Source organism: Drosophila willistoni, chromosome 3R, assembly GCF_018902025.1.
Source record: "Drosophila willistoni isolate 14030-0811.24 chromosome 3R, UCI_dwil_1.1, whole genome shotgun sequence".
NCBI classification, from domain to species: domain Eukaryota; kingdom Metazoa; phylum Arthropoda; class Insecta; order Diptera; family Drosophilidae; genus Drosophila; species Drosophila willistoni.
The window spans coordinates 30,819,439-30,836,765 of NC_061086.1; the positions used below are offsets into that span (position 1 = coordinate 30,819,439).

General features: G+C 38.9%; 4 protein-coding genes across 4 annotated transcripts; 2 read left to right on the top strand and 2 right to left on the bottom strand.

Moving 5' to 3' along the window:
* Nucleotides 1–1,158: 1,158 nt before the first annotated feature.
* On the top strand, nucleotides 1,159–3,430 carry LOC6649599 (putative defense protein 3). Its single transcript, XM_047011777.1, has 3 exons — nucleotides 1,159–1,214; nucleotides 1,283–1,783; nucleotides 3,349–3,430. Exons 1-3 carry the CDS (start codon nucleotides 1,159–1,161, stop codon nucleotides 3,422–3,424), a joined length of 633 nt encoding a protein of 210 aa, XP_046867733.1. The 3' UTR covers nucleotides 3,425–3,430.
* A 2,035-nt stretch (nucleotides 3,431–5,465) lies between these two features.
* On the top strand, nucleotides 5,466–6,719 carry LOC6649600 (probable phosphoserine aminotransferase). The gene is made up of 3 exons (XM_002072074.4): nucleotides 5,466–5,524; nucleotides 5,598–6,274; nucleotides 6,335–6,719. Exons 1-3 carry the CDS (start codon nucleotides 5,480–5,482, stop codon nucleotides 6,705–6,707), a joined length of 1,095 nt encoding a protein of 364 aa, XP_002072110.1. The 5' UTR covers nucleotides 5,466–5,479; the 3' UTR covers nucleotides 6,708–6,719.
* On the bottom strand, nucleotides 6,709–7,528 carry LOC6649601 (guanosine-3',5'-bis(diphosphate) 3'-pyrophosphohydrolase MESH1). The gene is made up of 3 exons (XM_002072075.4): nucleotides 7,334–7,528; nucleotides 6,931–7,275; nucleotides 6,709–6,868 (listed from the first exon to the last, which is right to left on the bottom strand). The coding sequence occupies exons 1-3, from the start codon at nucleotides 7,415–7,417 to the stop codon at nucleotides 6,752–6,754; spliced, it is 546 nt and encodes a 181-aa protein (XP_002072111.2). The 5' UTR covers nucleotides 7,418–7,528; the 3' UTR covers nucleotides 6,709–6,751.
* Nucleotides 7,529–7,656: 128 nt separating this feature from the next.
* Nucleotides 7,657–8,823, bottom strand: LOC6649602 (cytochrome c1, heme protein, mitochondrial). Its single transcript, XM_002072076.3, has one exon. The coding sequence runs from the start codon at nucleotides 8,754–8,756 to the stop codon at nucleotides 7,791–7,793; it is 966 nt and encodes a 321-aa protein (XP_002072112.3). The 5' UTR covers nucleotides 8,757–8,823; the 3' UTR covers nucleotides 7,657–7,790.
* Nucleotides 8,824–17,327: the final 8,504 nt, after the last annotated feature.

Below are 17,327 nucleotides of genomic sequence, written 5' to 3' on the forward strand. Positions count from 1 at the left end.
TAAAAATGTTTTTAGACCATTTAGTATTTAAGTTTTGTTTGTTTTGCAAAATTTATTACATTTTTGCACCTATGTGACCAAAAGTAATTTGAAAAAGTCAACAATCTAATTGACCAGCATTTGAAAATTTAATTAAATGGGTTATAGCCAAATGCATGCAAGAAAATTCTTCTGCTGCTGCTGCTTGCCAAACACAAAAATTAATTAAAACTTTAAGTAAATAAGAAACAAAATTCTTATGTTAGTCTCGTTGCGTTGCGTTTTGTGGGCGATTTTTGGCGTTGGCTGCCCTGAAAGGAAATCCAAGCTTGACTTATTGCAATAACTGGGAAATGTGCATGGGGAAACGCAGCAAAACGACATTCAAAATGCAGAGGGGAAACGCAAAAGTTGACAATTTCAATTTCATTAAAAACGTTTTGCCAATACTCTAACAGAAAAACAAAATGTATAAGATAAATCGATGGAATATCCATTTCAATCAGAGAGACAAAATGAAGTCTACTTTAATAAAGTTTAGCTTAAAGTTGAAAACATTCTGCTTTTTCTCTCAATCAGAGGTTTTAAAAACTCCAAGAAGGAGCTATGTAAGATTATTTTAAGAATGAAACTCTTGCTTATATTATATATTAACTTTTACCTGACATTCTTTATGGAAGAATCAATAGTCCACCATTGGTAAGTGTGTTTATAGACAAAAACTCAAATGAAATCAACGCCAACGGCAGTCTGTCTGCCTTGCCTGTCAATTAAAACATTAAAACGCGCAGAAAAAAACAAAAATTCACAGAAAAGGCGCAATGCAAACAGCAGCAAAAGCGAAAACCAAAACAACGATTAGAAGCATAGAATTTCGCAATCGAGCACTTAGAGCTAGAGCTAGAGCCCGAAACCGCACGCGAGGAATAGGAAGAGGAACAGAGGGAGGGGAGCGAGAGAGTCCATGAAACGCAGGCTAATGTATGACCTAGTTTTGGAAGAGCTGCAGCCAAAAGGAACTGCCGCTCAGAGCTTTTGGATTTGTTTCTTTTTTTCTCAATCATTAAAAACTGGTTAGCCAACCGACAAAGCACACCCAAACACAAAAACCCCCCTTGCCAGTAAGCCTCTTCCTCTCCTCATCCAAGAGTCACATACCCCTACGCCACACGCATTCCCATGTCTATGGTCTATGGCCAACAGCAGCAGCAGCAGCAGCTGCAGTCGCTGCCGCAGTGGAGCAGCTTTGAGAGGCTTTAAAAACGGCCAACGATGGCGGCCGCGTGTTAAGTTTAACCGTTAGATTGGCAGAGAACGCGCGCGTGTGTGCATCAGCAACTTCGAACATCTACATCAAAATGAGGAATCGATATTTGTCAGTATTTTGTCTAATGCTGCCACTGGCATTCTATGGCAACATCTGTGTTTGGGCCTTTCCGGATGGGGCACCAGCCGATACGTGTGTAAAACAGCGCGCCAATCAGCCAAATCATGGCCAGGCTCGCTCACAGCCTGCACATACTAATCCATTTGAAGTGGTGGCCACTGCTCAGTCCTATCATCCGGGGCAGCAAATCTCGGTGGTCATCTATCCACACGGTCAAACGAATACGGTCTTTAGGGGTTTCTTTCTGCAGGCTCGCGATGCCAATTCGAATGAATGGATTGGTGAGTGGGAGCAAAGTGAGAATACAAAAACCATACCAGAATGCTCGGCCATAACGCATTCGGATAATCGGGATAAGCTGGGAGCCAAACTGATATGGAAGGCGCCGCAAAATAAACGCGGCAATGTCTATTTTACGTAAGTTAAAGACATCGGGGCATAAGCTCTTGGCCAAAATGATGATTTGACAATAAAGTAGTAGTAGTAGAGTCAACAGTCATCTGCCACCATAATCATCACCATCATCATCATCATCATCATCATCAGTATTATCATTATCATCAGAGTGTCGTGAAGGGAATTCATTAATCATACGCCACGTTGACCCACATAACAAATGTGCGCATAATTGTCAGCAAACTTGCCGGATAATCACACTGAAAGGCATTATATAATTGATTTATTTGTAAAAAGAGTTTCTTATGTGTGTCTGTGTGCCTATCTGTGTGTGCTATTGTTGTTGTTGTTGTATCTATGGCAAAAAGGCATCCCAAAAAAGACGCTGTGTAATGACAGCGGCAAAAAGTTGTTGATGTTTTTATATGTAAGCCTTCGCGACAACGTTTTTTGTTTTTTTTTTTTTACAAACATGCGATTCAATCTACACTATGCTACAAAGCCGGCGCGCTTCATGACAGCTTGATCATTTATCATTAACACCAAAAGTTTAACCAAGGGCCTAACCCCAAGGAAGGGGGAAGGGGGCAAAAGCGGCCCATGCCAGTGAAAAGATAATAAATAGGTATATTTATAGTAAGCGAAAGTGCCAACAGCTTATGCACAATAAAAGAAGCGTAGACAACAACAAAAAATCAATAAATTTTATTAAATTTGAAGTAATTAAAGTTTTGTTTTAACAAATTGTTGAAAGTTGTTGGCATTTTCAAAGATTGAAAAGAAATGAACATTAAGGAATGGATATACAAATTGGATTTTTGTTTAAAATCAAACCTAAAAACGATTTTATTATATTTGATGATCAAGTAATTGAAAGGAATCTACATAACCGAGTCCTTAGAATGTTAATGATAAGATGAAGATGTTAATGATGAGATAAGATAAATTTTACTAACCAACTTTCTTTACCAAAAGAAGTAAGTCCACAAGTAGTCCATTCATTTTTAATTAGATAATTAAAAAATATTGAGAACTAGCCTTATAGTTATTTGAAAAACTAGTTGGTAATCCAATTAGGTAAGAAAAACGCTACACAAGTTTATTTCAAAAGCTTAACGAATCGTTTTGAATTTCAAGAAATTTCCAAACCAATGTCTATGACCAATATCTGTTCACCTAATCACATAAAATGGAATGATTTGTGGCGAAGCTATATTCATTATTAAACATTAGGAAAGCAACTTTGTTGCGTGGAGTGTCCAGCATGCCAGCAACATTTATGGCCAGCTAGAGTGTATATGTCAGCAACATATATGGCCAGCGACATTTTAGTTGTCAGCAACATGGTGAAAAATCATGATAATTTAGTATATTAACATTAAGAATTAAGTCCTTATTTTTGAACGCATCAAAATCATTTCAATTTAGCTTAAAAAATTTCATCAGTTAGTGGGTCATTAGGCATGGAAACACTGAAACCTGTCGAATCATCAATTGATGGCAATTTATAACATCTGCTTGCATTAAATCATTTTGTGTAATCTTGTGTAATATTTTATTAAAATTTCCTCATTTCATGTTTGCAGTGGAACTGTTTTGAAGGAATATGGAACATTCTGGAGCGATATTGTCAACAAACTGCAAGCGGATTCACCGCAGTAAACAAGAACTAAGCTTAAATAACGTATTTATAAGTACAAAAGTGTACATAAAAACTGAAAAAATAAATTATAGAAAACTCAAATAAATTATAAAATCAATTTGGAAACACGGTTAATGCACCACGGTAAGACGACTCCTTCAAAAACGTTGAAGGGCAAAAAATATTGACTTTTCGGCTTAACGTTTATGAATGACCAGGCATCCACAACAACTCACCCACCCACACACACACACACACATCCCTACACACTTTCTGTCACTCTCTGCCTCTCTCTTGTTTGATGTAATCTGCCTTGTCGAACACCTTAACCACTTACAGAGCCACCCGCCGCCCAACCACCCAGAAGCCTACATAGGAAAAGTATCCGGCACATTTATATTTCCAGACACGTTGCTCAGCTTCTCATTGGAAATTCGTTTTGGGGCCCGATACAAGTAAATTGGAAACTTTAAGCACCTTTCATGCCGGCTGTATCGCTTCAAAATCGAGTAATTAGACCAATGGACACAGCACGGCCAAAATGCCAGACGGCCAAACATGCCAAAACCAAAAACAAAAAAGCAAAAAAAAAAAGAAGGAGAATTGCCTACCCCAAAATAAAGCACAAAAAAAAAAACCTAGTTTACCACTTTAAGGCCTAGGAAGTTCACATTTCCTGTGCCAATGCGATCTAATCAACGGCGGCGGATAAGAAATATGCACATATATGTAGGTACTCGTTAGATATGAACTGGTATCAACTAGTTCAATAAATACACATATAAAATACCATAGATTGTGGCTATAACACAAGCTGGTTAATCAACCAAATGCTCATAAGTTAACAAATTTAAAGTATCCCTCATATTTTGCTATATATGTTCATATTATTTATGGGGTTTTCTTTACATTTTATCTAATATTTTGTTAATTTCTTTTTTATTATCACTCTGTAAGTTCTTATAAGTGATTTTTTAGGCTAAATTATCTACAGAACTTGTTTAAATGTTGGTAAACAAGTTGATTGTTTTAACATTATAATCGAATATTTTGCTTCAAAAGGAACGAATTGTTTACCGCATAACACTTTGGAGTGCCTGGAGCTCTTATCATAATAAATATTTTATTAAATCATTAAAATTGGCAATTTCCTTGGCCATGAGTCGATCTTAGAGGTTTAAATTGTTACAAAGTTGGTAAATTTATGTCATTTACATATGTGATAACCTCTTCGTCTAAAAAGTATAGTTGCAGTTTACATTACCTTAATGTAGTCCACAAATCTATCTCCACAAACAAATAATAACTAAATTAAAACGTTAGTAAAAACAATGTTGCAAATTTAAAAATTTTGGTCTTTCTAAGCCAAACTCACTCAAAGCACTGATTAATGTTAATCAAAAACTAAACATTTTAGATGTACATATAATATAAATTAGCATAAGAAACAACGCAGATAAAGACAACACAGATTTCAACAATTAATACATATATACAGAATAATACAGGTTATCTTAAATATATATACATTTGTTTGTTTGTCATTTGGTCATTCATTGTGGAGTGACCACTGTAGATGAATGTAATTGAGTCGAAGCTTGTTTACCCGCTTGCGGTGCACTTGTTTTTGTCTTTCCAGCAAAACACGAAGAAAATAAGTGCATGGCAACCAACAACAACAACAACAAGGGGGAAGCGGGACTGCAGCTGCAGTGCAGTCGCCGTTGACGTTTTGCACAACTTGTTTTTGAATTGAATTCGCCGCTTTGACGCTGCTGTTATTGTCGAGCCTCATCCGTTCCAGGGGCGTAGTCCAAGTGCGGGAGGAGCCCTCTAAATTGCAGGCAATGCACGGCAACGCCTCTGACATTTTGAAGAAGTTCGTTGTCCAAGCCTCAGCCTCAGTCTCAGTCTGTTTTGCCGCACGCGTTTTGTTTTTATTTTACGCTTTTCGTCTGTCTCTGACTTGTTGCGTTGTTTATCAGCAGCAGGCGTCAACTTTGGCGTTGGCGTCGACATCGTGTGGTGTTTGCTTTCAATAGGTTCAGTTAGAATTTCGTTCGCAACGCCTCAACATGGTTATCAATTTTGCAGCCGGACCCGCCAAATTGCCCGAAGAGGTCAGTGGGATTGGTCAGACAGGCTGACTCTTAGCCGGTTCTAACCGCTTTCCGTTTTTTTTTGTTCATCCAGGTGCTGAAGGAGGTGCAAACAAATCTGCTTAATTGCAATGGCAGCGGCATTTCGGTTATGGAGATGTCCCATCGTTCTTCAAATTATGCCAAAGTTCAGGATGCAGCCTTAGCCGATTTGCGGGAACTGTTGAATGTGCCCAGTAATTATAAAATATTGTTAATGCAGGGCGGTGGCACTGGACAATTTGCTGCAGTTGCTCTGAATCTTATTGGCATTACGGGTACAGCGGATTACGTCATTACTGGCTCCTGGTCATCGAAGGCAGCCAAAGAGGCGGCTCAGTATGGCAAGGTCAATGCAGTCCTGCCCAAGGCAGCCAAGTATACATCGGTGCCCAGGCAGAGCACCTGGCAATTGGATCCAAAGGCTTCGTATGTCTACTACTGTGACAATGAGACAGTCGAAGGCGTTGAATTTGACTTTGTACCCGAGGTGGCATCCAATGTGCCGCTGGTCTGTGATATGTCCTCAAATTTCCTATCCCGTCCCATTGATATCAGCAAATTCGGTGTGATCTTTGCCGGTGCCCAGAAGAATATTGGGCCAGCCGGCGTAACAGTCATCATTGTGCGGGATGATTTGATTGGCAAACATTTGAAGAGCACCCCATCCATTCTTAACTTTGAACTGATGGACAAGAACAATTCTCTGCTTAATACGCCGCCAACTTTTGGGTAAGTCATGTCCTGGAAATGATAATGTGAGATCCATCTTACGTCGGAATCTTCTTGCAGTATCTATGTAATGGGACTGGTCTTCAAGTGGATCAAAAGCAATGGTGGTGTTGCCGGCATGGCTGAACTTGCCAAGGCCAAGTCCAAGTTGATCTATGAAACAATTGATAAATCCGATGGCTTCTACTACTGTCCACTGGATACGAATGTACGCTCGCGAATGAATGTTCCATTCCGTATTGGCAGTGCCGCCGGCAATGATGCTCTTGAGAAGGAGTTTCTGGCCAAGGCCGAGGCCGATGGCATGATACAGCTGAAGGGACATCGTTCTGTGGGCGGAATACGCGCTTCCCTTTACAATGCCATTACTCTGGCGGAGACTCAACAGTTGGCTAATCTCATGCTGGCATTTTATAAAAACAATAAAAACTAAAATGTTCATTTATTTTTGGAAAAGTTTATACTTCTTTTTTGGTTTCAAAGTAAGCCTTGCTCTTTGAAGATCTTGTCTAGCTCTTCTTCCAGGATGCTATTAGTGGCACGGAGTTGATCCACCACCTGCTTGGCCCACACAAAGTATTGGACACGACGCTCCTAAGTGAAATAACATTTAGAACTGATCTCACTGATCTCTATGCTGTGACGAGATTACTTACCTCTGTCCAACCACGAGGCGTGTTAATCTGCAAATCCCTTAGATTGTCCAATTTATCTGCTAGTTTAATGAGTTTGGCCCGACTGCTTGTTTTGGCAGCATTTGCAATCTGTAAACGTTTTCTTTGTTGCTTCTCCAGTGTCTTGTCGTCGGTTACCTCGCGAACCAAGGAGCATATATCGCCACCGAAGAGTTCCTCGACATCTGCAAACGAGGCATCCGTATCCTCGACGACGTCATGCAACAAAGCGGCCATTAGAACGTTTTCATCCTCTATGCCCGCCTCCACAGCCAGTATCGTGCTGACATTTATCACATGATTGACATAAGGACTTTCTTGTGGATCCTGCATAAGGATAAAAAGAAATCATTTGTGTAACTTAACTATCAATTTGGATTCTCACCTTCCGGCGTTGGTCCCGATGTTTGTGTGCCGCATATTGCAAGCATTCCATGAACTTTTTTGAGGGATGTGGCATTATGTACATTTGAATTGTTATCAGGCCTATTTTTGCTTGGTTAAATCATAAATAATAAAGAAAAACTGTTTTGGAAATTTTTCGGCAAATTATTATCGAACAAAACACAACATTACTCAAGAACTCGAACATGTTCGTGCGTTTAGCTCAATTTTCTCAAAATGAGTAGACACTCAGCTGTTTTTATATGCTTACGTTATTTGATTTCGTATCCATATTACATTATGCATTTACATTACGTTTGGCGCTTGGTTCAAAATAAAAGTAAGACTTTATTTGCATAGTTACACTAGAAGCGCCATAAATATGCTTTTAACAATTAAAATTTCAAAAACATTTAGTGTAAATATATTTATTCACAATAGTCTTGGCTTGTTGATTTCTAATGGTCACCACAGTTTCCATTCCCATTGGAGTTACCTTCGGACGTTTCATTTCCTTTGGCTGGTACAAAGAATATCTTGCGTGACTTTAGGGAAGACCACTTGAAACGCTTGATGTAATAGGAGATTCCGATTAGGAAAGTTGACATAAGGACCAACTTGATCAGCAGTTTTTTGCGTTCATCTGACTCTGGCTCCGATGTCCATTTGAGGAATGTGCAAACGTCTTTGGCAATCTGTGAAGCTGAAGCAGCAATTTCGGGATCCGCATAGGTAACCGACTCGTTGCTAATAATCTGACTCATAGAAATGGCTCCACCCGAGAAATACGGATTATAGTACTGTCCATCTTGTAGCACAAAACCAGCCGGTGGCTCACAGTAGCCGGTTAAAAGGGAAAAGATATAATTTTCGCCACCCTTACGAGCCGAAACAATATAGCTAAGATCCGGCGGATAGGCCCCATTGTTGGCCGAGCGAGCAGCTTCCTCATTCTCATAGGGTGCTGGCAAGTAATCGCTTAGCTTTCCTGGTCGATCAAAATATTCGCCATCATCATTAGGTCCATCCCTGACAGTAATCTGTTCAGCCTCTGCCTTGGCCTCCGATTCCGTCATGCAAACGTTGACCAAATTACGGTAAGCAATGTACTGCAATGAATGGCAAGAGGAGCAGACCTCCTTGTACACTTGATAGCCACGACGAACGCCTTCCTTGTCCAAGGCCGAGAGCAAACCTGAGTCGGTCCATTTGTGCTTTGGCGGATGCACACAATCACTAGAAGCATCCACACTGGATTCCAAAGCATACAGCAGCAGTCCAATGCCGCCAGTAACGACACCGCCTAAGGCCATCAGCTTTCCATGTCCACGCCCACGTCGTCCTGCATTTGCTCCAAGCAAGTTCTTGTTGGTCGCAAAATTCGGCAACAGTTTAGATGCGAATTTAAGAAACTTACTAGTCATCGCTATGTGTAAAAAGTTTTCAGGAATAAAAAAGCCAACTTCTCTATCAATCAAAACCAGTGTTGTTAAATGACAAGTTAAAGGAGTTGCCAGGCCACATTAATAGTACTGACGAATAATTCTTATCTTCCATCTTTCTTCAGAAAAAAAAAACCATATGTAAATGGGAAACCCAACCTAGAAAGAAAATAAGCATAAATGTTCAAAAACGACTTTTGTTTCTTTTGTTGTTTAGCAATTGTACCTCCTTCATTTTCTTAATTCGGCTTTCTTTTCGACCCTACCATCCATTTGGCCCATACCCCTCCCTCTCTGAGACCTAGAGCCCAACAATTTCAATAGTACCAAGGCACTTTCATTTGTTATCTAGCAACAAAAATCTTTCAACAATAACAACAACAACAAAAATGTGTAACAGCCCACCAAACAACGGTGCATACAATGTTTCCTATCCCCATTCTTCACACTGTGTGACCACGAATCGTCAAAGCTACCTCCCCCTCTTAACTGCAGCGATGTAAACTCTGATGTTTTTTTTTTTTTTTTGGTGAAAATTTGTACCTGATTTTTATATTTCCCTTTTTTTTGTTATTACGTATTATCATGTTTACCATATTTTTACACGCGCTTACACATACAGAGTGAGCGAGAGAGAAAGAGAGAGAGAGAGAGATCTAACTGCGTTCTGCTTCTGCGCAACGATGCATAATTCCCACTTTTGAATTTTGGTTCGTTGTTGTTGTTATTGTTGTTGTTGCTGCTGCGCAATTAATAATTCTTTTCGACTAGCGTGAAATTTTCATAAAAGAAGAAAAAGGCATCGGGCCAAGCAACCGCACAAACTTTCCAGCCCATTTTCACTGGAGGCTTGGAAAAACCACAGGCATTAGGCAGCATAGCCTCATAGAAATGAGTTCACGTCATAAATTTTATTCAAATTACATTAATAAATGACGTTGTTGTTTTGTTTTTTCTTTTCTTGTATTTCAACCGTTGATTGCTCAATTTTTTGGGCCAAAAAACAACAAAGTTAGAGCTTGTTCGATAAGAAATAGATGCACATTCCCATGCCCATTTTGCGAATAAAATAAAAATTGCTCATGCACTCTCTCGACTAAAGCAAAAAAAAAAATATGCATAATTTTGCAATAAATGTAAATATTACTGGTCCCCGCTTCCTTTGGGAGACAAAGCGCCATGTTGCTAGTGCTGATGCTGCAGTTTCCTGTTGTCCAGGTCCATTCGAAGAGACGGAGACGATGCTGTGCCCATGTCCCACAGCCATGGTCCTTATCTTGGATGGCTTGAGGAGAAACCAGAAACAAGAATTATAGACCAAAAGCCAGTTGCTATAGGTTCGATGAGTGTGTGTGTGTGTGTGTATGTGTGTGGGCATCCAACATGTATGTATGTATGTATCTATGTGTGGCTAGAAGTGAAGGCACACGCAGAGCGACTTGTTGTGCAGCCTTTTGATACCCTGCATGGATAATGTAAGATGAGTATATTAAACTTATGCCATGTACGAATATTTGTTAGAGTATGTTGTTAAAGTTATGTTATTGTTTAACCTTTCCTTTTATGTAGTATGTAGGAATCGATTATGCTCTTTTCGTCTTTTAAAGGCAGGGTATATGCCAGTCGACTTTTCAAGTTGTTAACTCTTTACCTACTGCTGTTGTTGTTGTTGCTGAAGAAACAAACCAACAATTGTGATTACAGTACGCCAGCAGCATCCCAAGATGCTGCGGCAAGAGAGTTTGCTGCATACAAATAAACAATGAATATCAATAAATTTTCCTCACACAATCACACACAGATGCATATGCGTGTGTATGTTTGTATGTATGTATGCATAGAGCAAGCTGTTTTGTTGTTGCATGTATTTTTCATTATCATAAAACGAGATCACATTTTATTTTAATAGTTTGTTATGTACATCTAAATACTGATGCTACTGTTGATGCGCTGTCATTGCGTCTTTGCCTTTCTCTAAGCAAAAAAAAATCGCATGAGAGAAAAGGCAACAACAACAACCACTGAAACTTAGCTTTCAGGTTCTTGTTCTCTCACTTTATCTCTCTCTCTCTGCGGTTCTAGGCTGTTATGTATCTTGCGAAAAGAGAAAAAAAACAGCTATGCTTGCCTATTTATGTATCTGTATATACACATGTATGTACAACAACATCACGATCAGGCAACTGTATGAGTGTGGTATGTTTGAGTGTGTGTGTAGGCATGCGGTTTGCCGTCGATTCTGTAAACTGAGCTAAAGCTTAAGCCCAAGCCCAGCTTCATTGTGACGTTGTAACTGTCTGTTTTTCAATTTCTCGTTTTGCCCGATTCGCTTTGCCAAATGGACCCCAGATACACACACAGACACTAGCACACAAACACACACGCAGATACGCTTATATACATACTAAGATAGAAATACAACAGGAGCGGATTTCAAAAATTGATCGGTGATTTGAATAAAATATTGCATTTTTTTGTATTAATTACCGTAGGAGTTAAATCAAACAATTTTGAATTCCACATAACCTGTTATTTAGAATCTTGTGAGTTCCAATCTGAGCTTAAATTGGAGCCAGTTTATTTTTATTTGAAGTTTCAAACTTTATTTTTTACTTTATTTTAATAATTTTAAGTTTATATTAAATGTAATGAGGATTTTGTGGATTTTTTAAAAATTTATCTTAAATTTTATTTGCATACTTTCCGAAATGTTTAAATATGTATTAGATCGATAAATTAAAACCCACTGAGGTTTTATATCTATAAAAATTGGTCAAAACTTGGGAATAGATTAACAAAAAAAAAGAAAATAATAAACTCTTTCTTTAGAAAAATCTTATATCAATAAATTAAAATTCAAAAAATACATATATATTTATCTACACATATGTTTGTAAACCTTTAACAACGTTAAACCGCCACTGTGATTCATAGATGAACTTAGAGTTGAAGCATTGAAAGATGTACATACATACATAGATCCCCTCACGATTGACTCATGCCATGTTGAATCTACGAGGGTATGAGTGTGTGTGTGTGTTTGTGTTTGTACGTGTTTGTATCTGTTGATGAGTTTTGTTTTAATTCTGCTTCTTGACTTCAATTTCTTATAAAAAATTGTATATGCACGTAATAGTTTGGACTCTACTTTGCTGGAAAAGAGCGAGCGCGCGTAGCCGATGGTAATTATTGTAATCGAGTCTGAAGACTCCTCGAACCAAAACCAAACCCAATCCGATACGATCGGGAATGGCAACGGCATCGGCATCGGCATCACCATCAACCCATCTGACCATCAATCCATTTGGCCAAGGCTCAGATCAGGTTCGTTTTGCGCACACACTGATTTGATTTTCTGTTCATTTCTGATCATTTTGTAATAGTTTTCTTTTGACGCTCCGTTTAAATCATCTCTTTCGCTCTCTGTCTCTCGATATCGGGGATCGCGCGCGCTTATTTCTTTGATGGAAGATCACCACTATCCCTCCCCGTTCCACCACAATTTCCCCCCTTATCATTCAATGTTCCAACGTAACGTCACAGTCATCGTCATCCTCCTTAAACCTCAATGTACAAGCATGTTGTTGCTTTTTATACCCTGCATCCATAGACATAGTCAAATGATACATTAAACTCGCCAAAATTTCTGTGTTAGGTAAAAGGAAGCAATCCCGATTCGATATAGTATAAAAATTGTAGATCAGGGAATTGAAATTAGCAGCTTTTTCTGTTAAATCTCTGAAGTATCCTATTGAAATTTACTACATGAATATTCAATGTCAATATCTATCGGTGCAATAGATTTCATATAAATCGGATAAAAAATAGCCAAGTTATAAGCATATAAGTAGAAAAATCGGCGATTGGTACTTAATAAATAAATAAATATAATGATAAAATTAAATAGTTATATTTCATACTAAGTGCATGGTATGACAAAGTCGTTGAGAGGTCTTACATACTTTATTTTGCTAAAAGTTGATTGACTGTCTGTTCATTTAGCCTGGCTCGTTCGTTTCTTCTGACTCTGACTTGTTGGCTTGTTGTGTGTCTTCGTCGTCTTCTTCCATTTTCGTTTTAGGCCCATTATAGTTTTGAACATGTTCAAGTGCCATTCTCACGATTGTTTATAGTCTTTTAATTTCAGCTCGAGCATAAAAAATAAACAGTGAAATTTTTAGCAGCAGGCGATTTGTTGTACTTAGTTCTTTAATGTACCAAAATTTTATTTTAAAGGCACAAAGGTTCAAGTTTGGCACTTCGGTGAAAGGCCTTCTCTCAAGTGGTCAATAAGTATACAATAAGTGGACTCTTAGTCGTCTCAATGAAATGTTTGCCCCATCGAAGATGTAACCTCATTGGAAAAAATAGCAAATAAACAAGATCTCTAGATCGGATGCGGGTAGAAAAATCTATGAAACATTTATCACTTTTTGTAACCTTTTGTGATCAACAAAATGGCATCTTAATTGGCGGCAGCATTAATTAGGCAACGATCGATTGATCATTTTGGCCAACAATTTCTGTCAGAGCCCAAGCACTTTGCCAAGCCATTTTCATATCATGTAGAGGCAATTTTCTTTCTTTCTACCAAACCAACTGACAATTGATTTGCAGAGTGAAAATGCAATTTAAATTAAAAGCGCAATTGAACTGGAAAATTTGTCTAAATTGTTTTCACAATTACACGGTCAGAGTCAGGAATCGCAATCGGAATCGGAGTTGAAGCGGGAGTTGAACAGATACATATATACACTTCAGTCACTCAGTTTGCTTTGTATCCTGAACAATTCCACAATACATAAAAATCTCAAAGCTAATGATGCTTTCGTTTGCAATTTATGCATGAGAAGAAAGATCTCTCTGTTAGGAGGAGCATCATCATCATGATCATCATGATGATCGTCAATGGCAGCAACAGCAGCTAGGCAAAAGAAATGGTTCGGTTTTGTTTTTTGTTTGTGGGAGTTTGTGGCTTTTTTTTTCTACTTTGCCGCGATAAACATCGGCACAAGCACAAGGCCCGAAGTTTAGAAAGGCAAAAAGAGCAGAAACCAAGTCCAGGCTAACAGCAATCCAGCGAGTCAGCAAGTCAGCGCGCTCTAGGCCCCCAGCTTCTTCTATCTATGTATCTGCAATACATAAATTGTATGTATCTATAGCCAGAGCTGAGCCACATATAATGTATCTGTTGGATGTTCTCCCTTGCTCCCTCCCTCACTCGCTCTCTCTCTCTCTCTCTCTCTCTCTCTTGGTTTGTGGTAGTATCTATGTAATGAGCGTGTAACTGAACTTCTGTGGAGCCCAAAAACTCCTACAACAACGACACCGACGGAGCAAACAGTCGGCTGATGATGATGGTACCAACAACTGTACTGGTCTCTTTTGGCTCTTTGCCTGCCTGCCTTACTGCTTGGCTCTATCTGATGATGGCCGTTAACGTTAAAAGTTAAGGCTGAAGAGCGCCCGACCCGACCTGGTTGCCCCCCTCCGCCTTCACCTACCATCCCTCCCCTTGCCATACAATATCAATGCCTTCTTGGATCTTTCGGCTTGGTTCTACTGCTGCTGGTTCCACTCGTAAACATGAGGTACGTTCTTTTTTTTTCTTCCTCGACTTGACTTCATTTGTTTGGCTTTTTTGGGAGACAAAACTGGTTATTACTCTTTTCTTTTTTGTGTTTTTCAACCTCCCCCCGCCACCGCCGCAGCAGTTATGTTTTGTTTTTTTTTTTTTTTTTTTTTTTTTTATTACGGTCCGCAGTGGCGTATGCAAAGGGGACCACTGGATGGCCAAGTTAGACGAAAAGATCAGTCCTAATGCGACGACGCTGAGGCTCAGCAGCAGTCGAAATCCAAATCTCAGCAGAGTTGGCAACAAGTAGGAAGTGGGCGCTTGGCCTAGGCTTGGCCCAGGCCAGCCTCCATTTACCTCCGCCGTTTGTTCCACCACACGTCTCCATTATCCATTCGCTGCTGCTGTTGCTATAGTCCCATCCTCTAACCAGGCTAAGCAACTTTTTTTTTTGTATCCGACTCCTTTGTTACATTTTGCGAGAGGTAAACGATCGTTAGAAAGGTTTTTTTTATACATATATATATGTATATATATGAAGCTATGGCTTCAGATTTGCGCTCATGTCTTTTTATTGGAGCTGCAGTTGGAAGTTGGTGCTATCGTTACCTATGGTCATGCTTCCTTTTGCCTGTCTGTCGTTTAAGATGGCTTTTTGGCTGCGTTTGTTGTTTGGTTGGTTGGATGGTTGGACTTGTTGGTTTGTTTGTTTGTTTTTATTTTGCAGTTTTTATATCCATTTTGGTGGCCTGGCATCCTCCATACTCCATCCATCCTCGAGCAGCTTTAGCTTCAACTCCAGTGGAAGGTGGCATGAAATGCTGTTAACCTCATTTGAACTTTGCCATTTGTTTTGAGCCATTGGATAGGCCGATCTTTCTTTTTCTGTTTTTGGACTGTTTAGACAGGCCCAAGCCAAGCAATTTAAATATATTGCAAACAAAAGGAGTGTATGTAATTTAATGTGAGTGGATGTCCACATCCACGTCCACGTCCACGTCGTCCCCACATCCACATCTACGACCACGTCCACATTGGACATGTATGTTATGTTGGATTTGGATGCGGACTGGCCTGGCCTGGCCTGGCCAGCCCCGGTCTGCTTCTGGCAATTGGGCAATGCCAAAAAAAAGATACGAGTCCGTCGCAATGGGGTTGAGATTACTTGGGTCAGAGCCTCCATGTGTGTGTGTGTGTGTGTGTATGTACACACCTTGAAATTTTGCGCAATGACAAGTAGTGTATTCCAGGCAATATATACATATATATATATATATGTGTGTGTGTGTTAGTATCTTTTAATCTGCTCAAAAGTTACAGCGCATTGAATTGGGTTAGGCGATGTGGGGGCCAAAGACTGTGGGAAGAATTGAGCGTTTAATTGGGCCAACAAGCAGATGTCTTAGCAAAAAATATTAGACCAACATACAAGTTCAGTGATAAAGATGATCTTGGATAAGGTTTATGGGGGAAGAACCTCAACTGATTATTTTTTATTTTGGCAGTTGAGAAAGGTGAATTACTTATACTATCTCCAACTTTTAGTTAGGAAGTAGAATAATTTTATAATTCAAGTGAAAGATACAATTGTTCATTGAATACAGTCAAACTTCGATAAATCAAAACTTACACCTTTTAAATCAAATGTCTTAGGAAAAAAATAAGAGACTGTTGATGAGATAAGTCTTTTTATAATGCTCAAACTAAAATAACGAGCTTAATTCAAAAATTTAGGACTGAAAAATGTAAAAGTAGATAAGATGACGAGAATAAAATCTCTAAAGAGATACATTCTTGGGCCAAATTTAAAACTTAGATACATACATATATAGAGTAAATTTCGCGCTACCTACAGAGGTGCGTATTTGGAAAAATTTACTGGAAAGTTGAAAAACATAGCTCTTCAAAAATTGTTTAAGCAAATATCAAAGTTAACATCTTGTTGACCTAGCTAACTGGGTCTTGGGTCTTTCAATATTTAATCAAATGATTACCTACAAATAAAACATTACAACGTATTCCCTATTTTTAAAATCATTCAGTTGGGCAAATTGTGGTAGAATTTCACAATGAATGGAATCCCCAAGGAATGAATAAAAAAAACGCCCACGAACTCGAATATTTAAAATGAGCTCTTTGCGCACACACGTCACAGATACATTTTTTGGGGGTCTTTTTTTCTTTTTTTTTTTTTTTTTGCGAATACCAATTACAGGAAATGGAAAATTCGATGAAAATAGTATTTAAATACAATTTTGTCATTTCTGCACAAAATTTCATTCACCATCCACGCACGAATGTGTGTCACCTTGACGACAAAGACGGAAAAAACTTAAATAAATGAAATAAAATTCTACCCGCTGGGCAATTTTTTTTTGTATAATGAGAAGTAGGGGAGAGCCATTGACGAGTGGAAAGGGGGTGAGGGAGCGAGCGGTGTTGTGACGAAGACGAAGAAGATTACTACTACTGACTGACTTGGACCTGGTCTTGGAGTTCGTTGAAGCAACAGCTGCGCAAGTGAGTTCATTTGCCTGGCCCTAAATGTTTCTGAAGGTGTGGGGTGGAGTGAGGAAGAAAGACAACAACAGCAGCAGCAGCAGCAGCAGCAGACAAGACAACCCTTCAGACAGAAATCGCCCTAAGTTTATTCCCGTTTGTTTTTTGCCATCTTTCTGAAAATTGGCCATACATAAAATGTGAATACCCTTAATGCTGTACATTATTTACAAATGTTTGTATGTGTTCATGCTTGTACATTCCTATATACAACAATTTTTGTATAGAAAAACCTTTCCCAAGCATTTCACTACAATTCCATAAGAAAACCCACCCTGCCAACCAATAGTTAAAGAAAAACTCAAACACGACCAAGTTGAACGCGCCGTTGTAATTATTTTAATATAATTTTTTTTTTCACTGCGTCATCATTATTTTTCTCCGCTTTTGATATAATTCTTCTTTGTATCATTTGCACA

What these genes read in the sequence shown, in the direction of transcription:
- LOC6649602 (XM_002072076.3), bottom strand. Translation starts at nt 8,756, where the DNA reads ATGACTAGTAAGTTTCTTAAATTCGCATCTAAACTGTTGCCGAATTTT.
- LOC6649600 (XM_002072074.4), top strand. Translation starts at nt 5,480, where the DNA reads ATGGTTATCAATTTTGCAGCCGGACCCGCCAAATTGCCCGAAGAG. An exon ending in CCGCCAAATTGCCCGAAGAG is followed by an intron (nt 5,525 to 5,597) that starts GTCAGTGGGATT and finishes TTGTTCATCCAG; the next exon opens with GTGCTGAAGGAGGTGCAAAC. An exon ending in AATACGCCGCCAACTTTTGG is followed by an intron (nt 6,275 to 6,334) that starts GTAAGTCATGTC and finishes ATCTTCTTGCAG; the next exon opens with TATCTATGTAATGGGACTGG.
- LOC6649601 (XM_002072075.4), bottom strand. Translation starts at nt 7,417, where the DNA reads ATGTACATAATGCCACATCCCTCAAAAAAGTTCATGGAATGCTTGCAA. An exon ending in ATCGGGACCAACGCCGGAAG is followed by an intron (nt 7,276 to 7,333) that starts GTGAGAATCCAA and finishes ATCCTTATGCAG; the next exon opens with GATCCACAAGAAAGTCCTTA. An exon ending in CGCCTCGTGGTTGGACAGAG is followed by an intron (nt 6,869 to 6,930) that starts GTAAGTAATCTC and finishes TATTTCACTTAG; the next exon opens with GAGCGTCGTGTCCAATACTT.
- LOC6649599 (XM_047011777.1), top strand. Translation starts at nt 1,159, where the DNA reads ATGTCTATGGTCTATGGCCAACAGCAGCAGCAGCAGCAGCTGCAGTCG. An exon ending in CAGCTGCAGTCGCTGCCGCA is followed by an intron (nt 1,215 to 1,282) that starts GTGGAGCAGCTT and finishes TTTAACCGTTAG; the next exon opens with ATTGGCAGAGAACGCGCGCG. An exon ending in CGCGGCAATGTCTATTTTAC is followed by an intron (nt 1,784 to 3,348) that starts GTAAGTTAAAGA and finishes TCATGTTTGCAG; the next exon opens with TGGAACTGTTTTGAAGGAAT.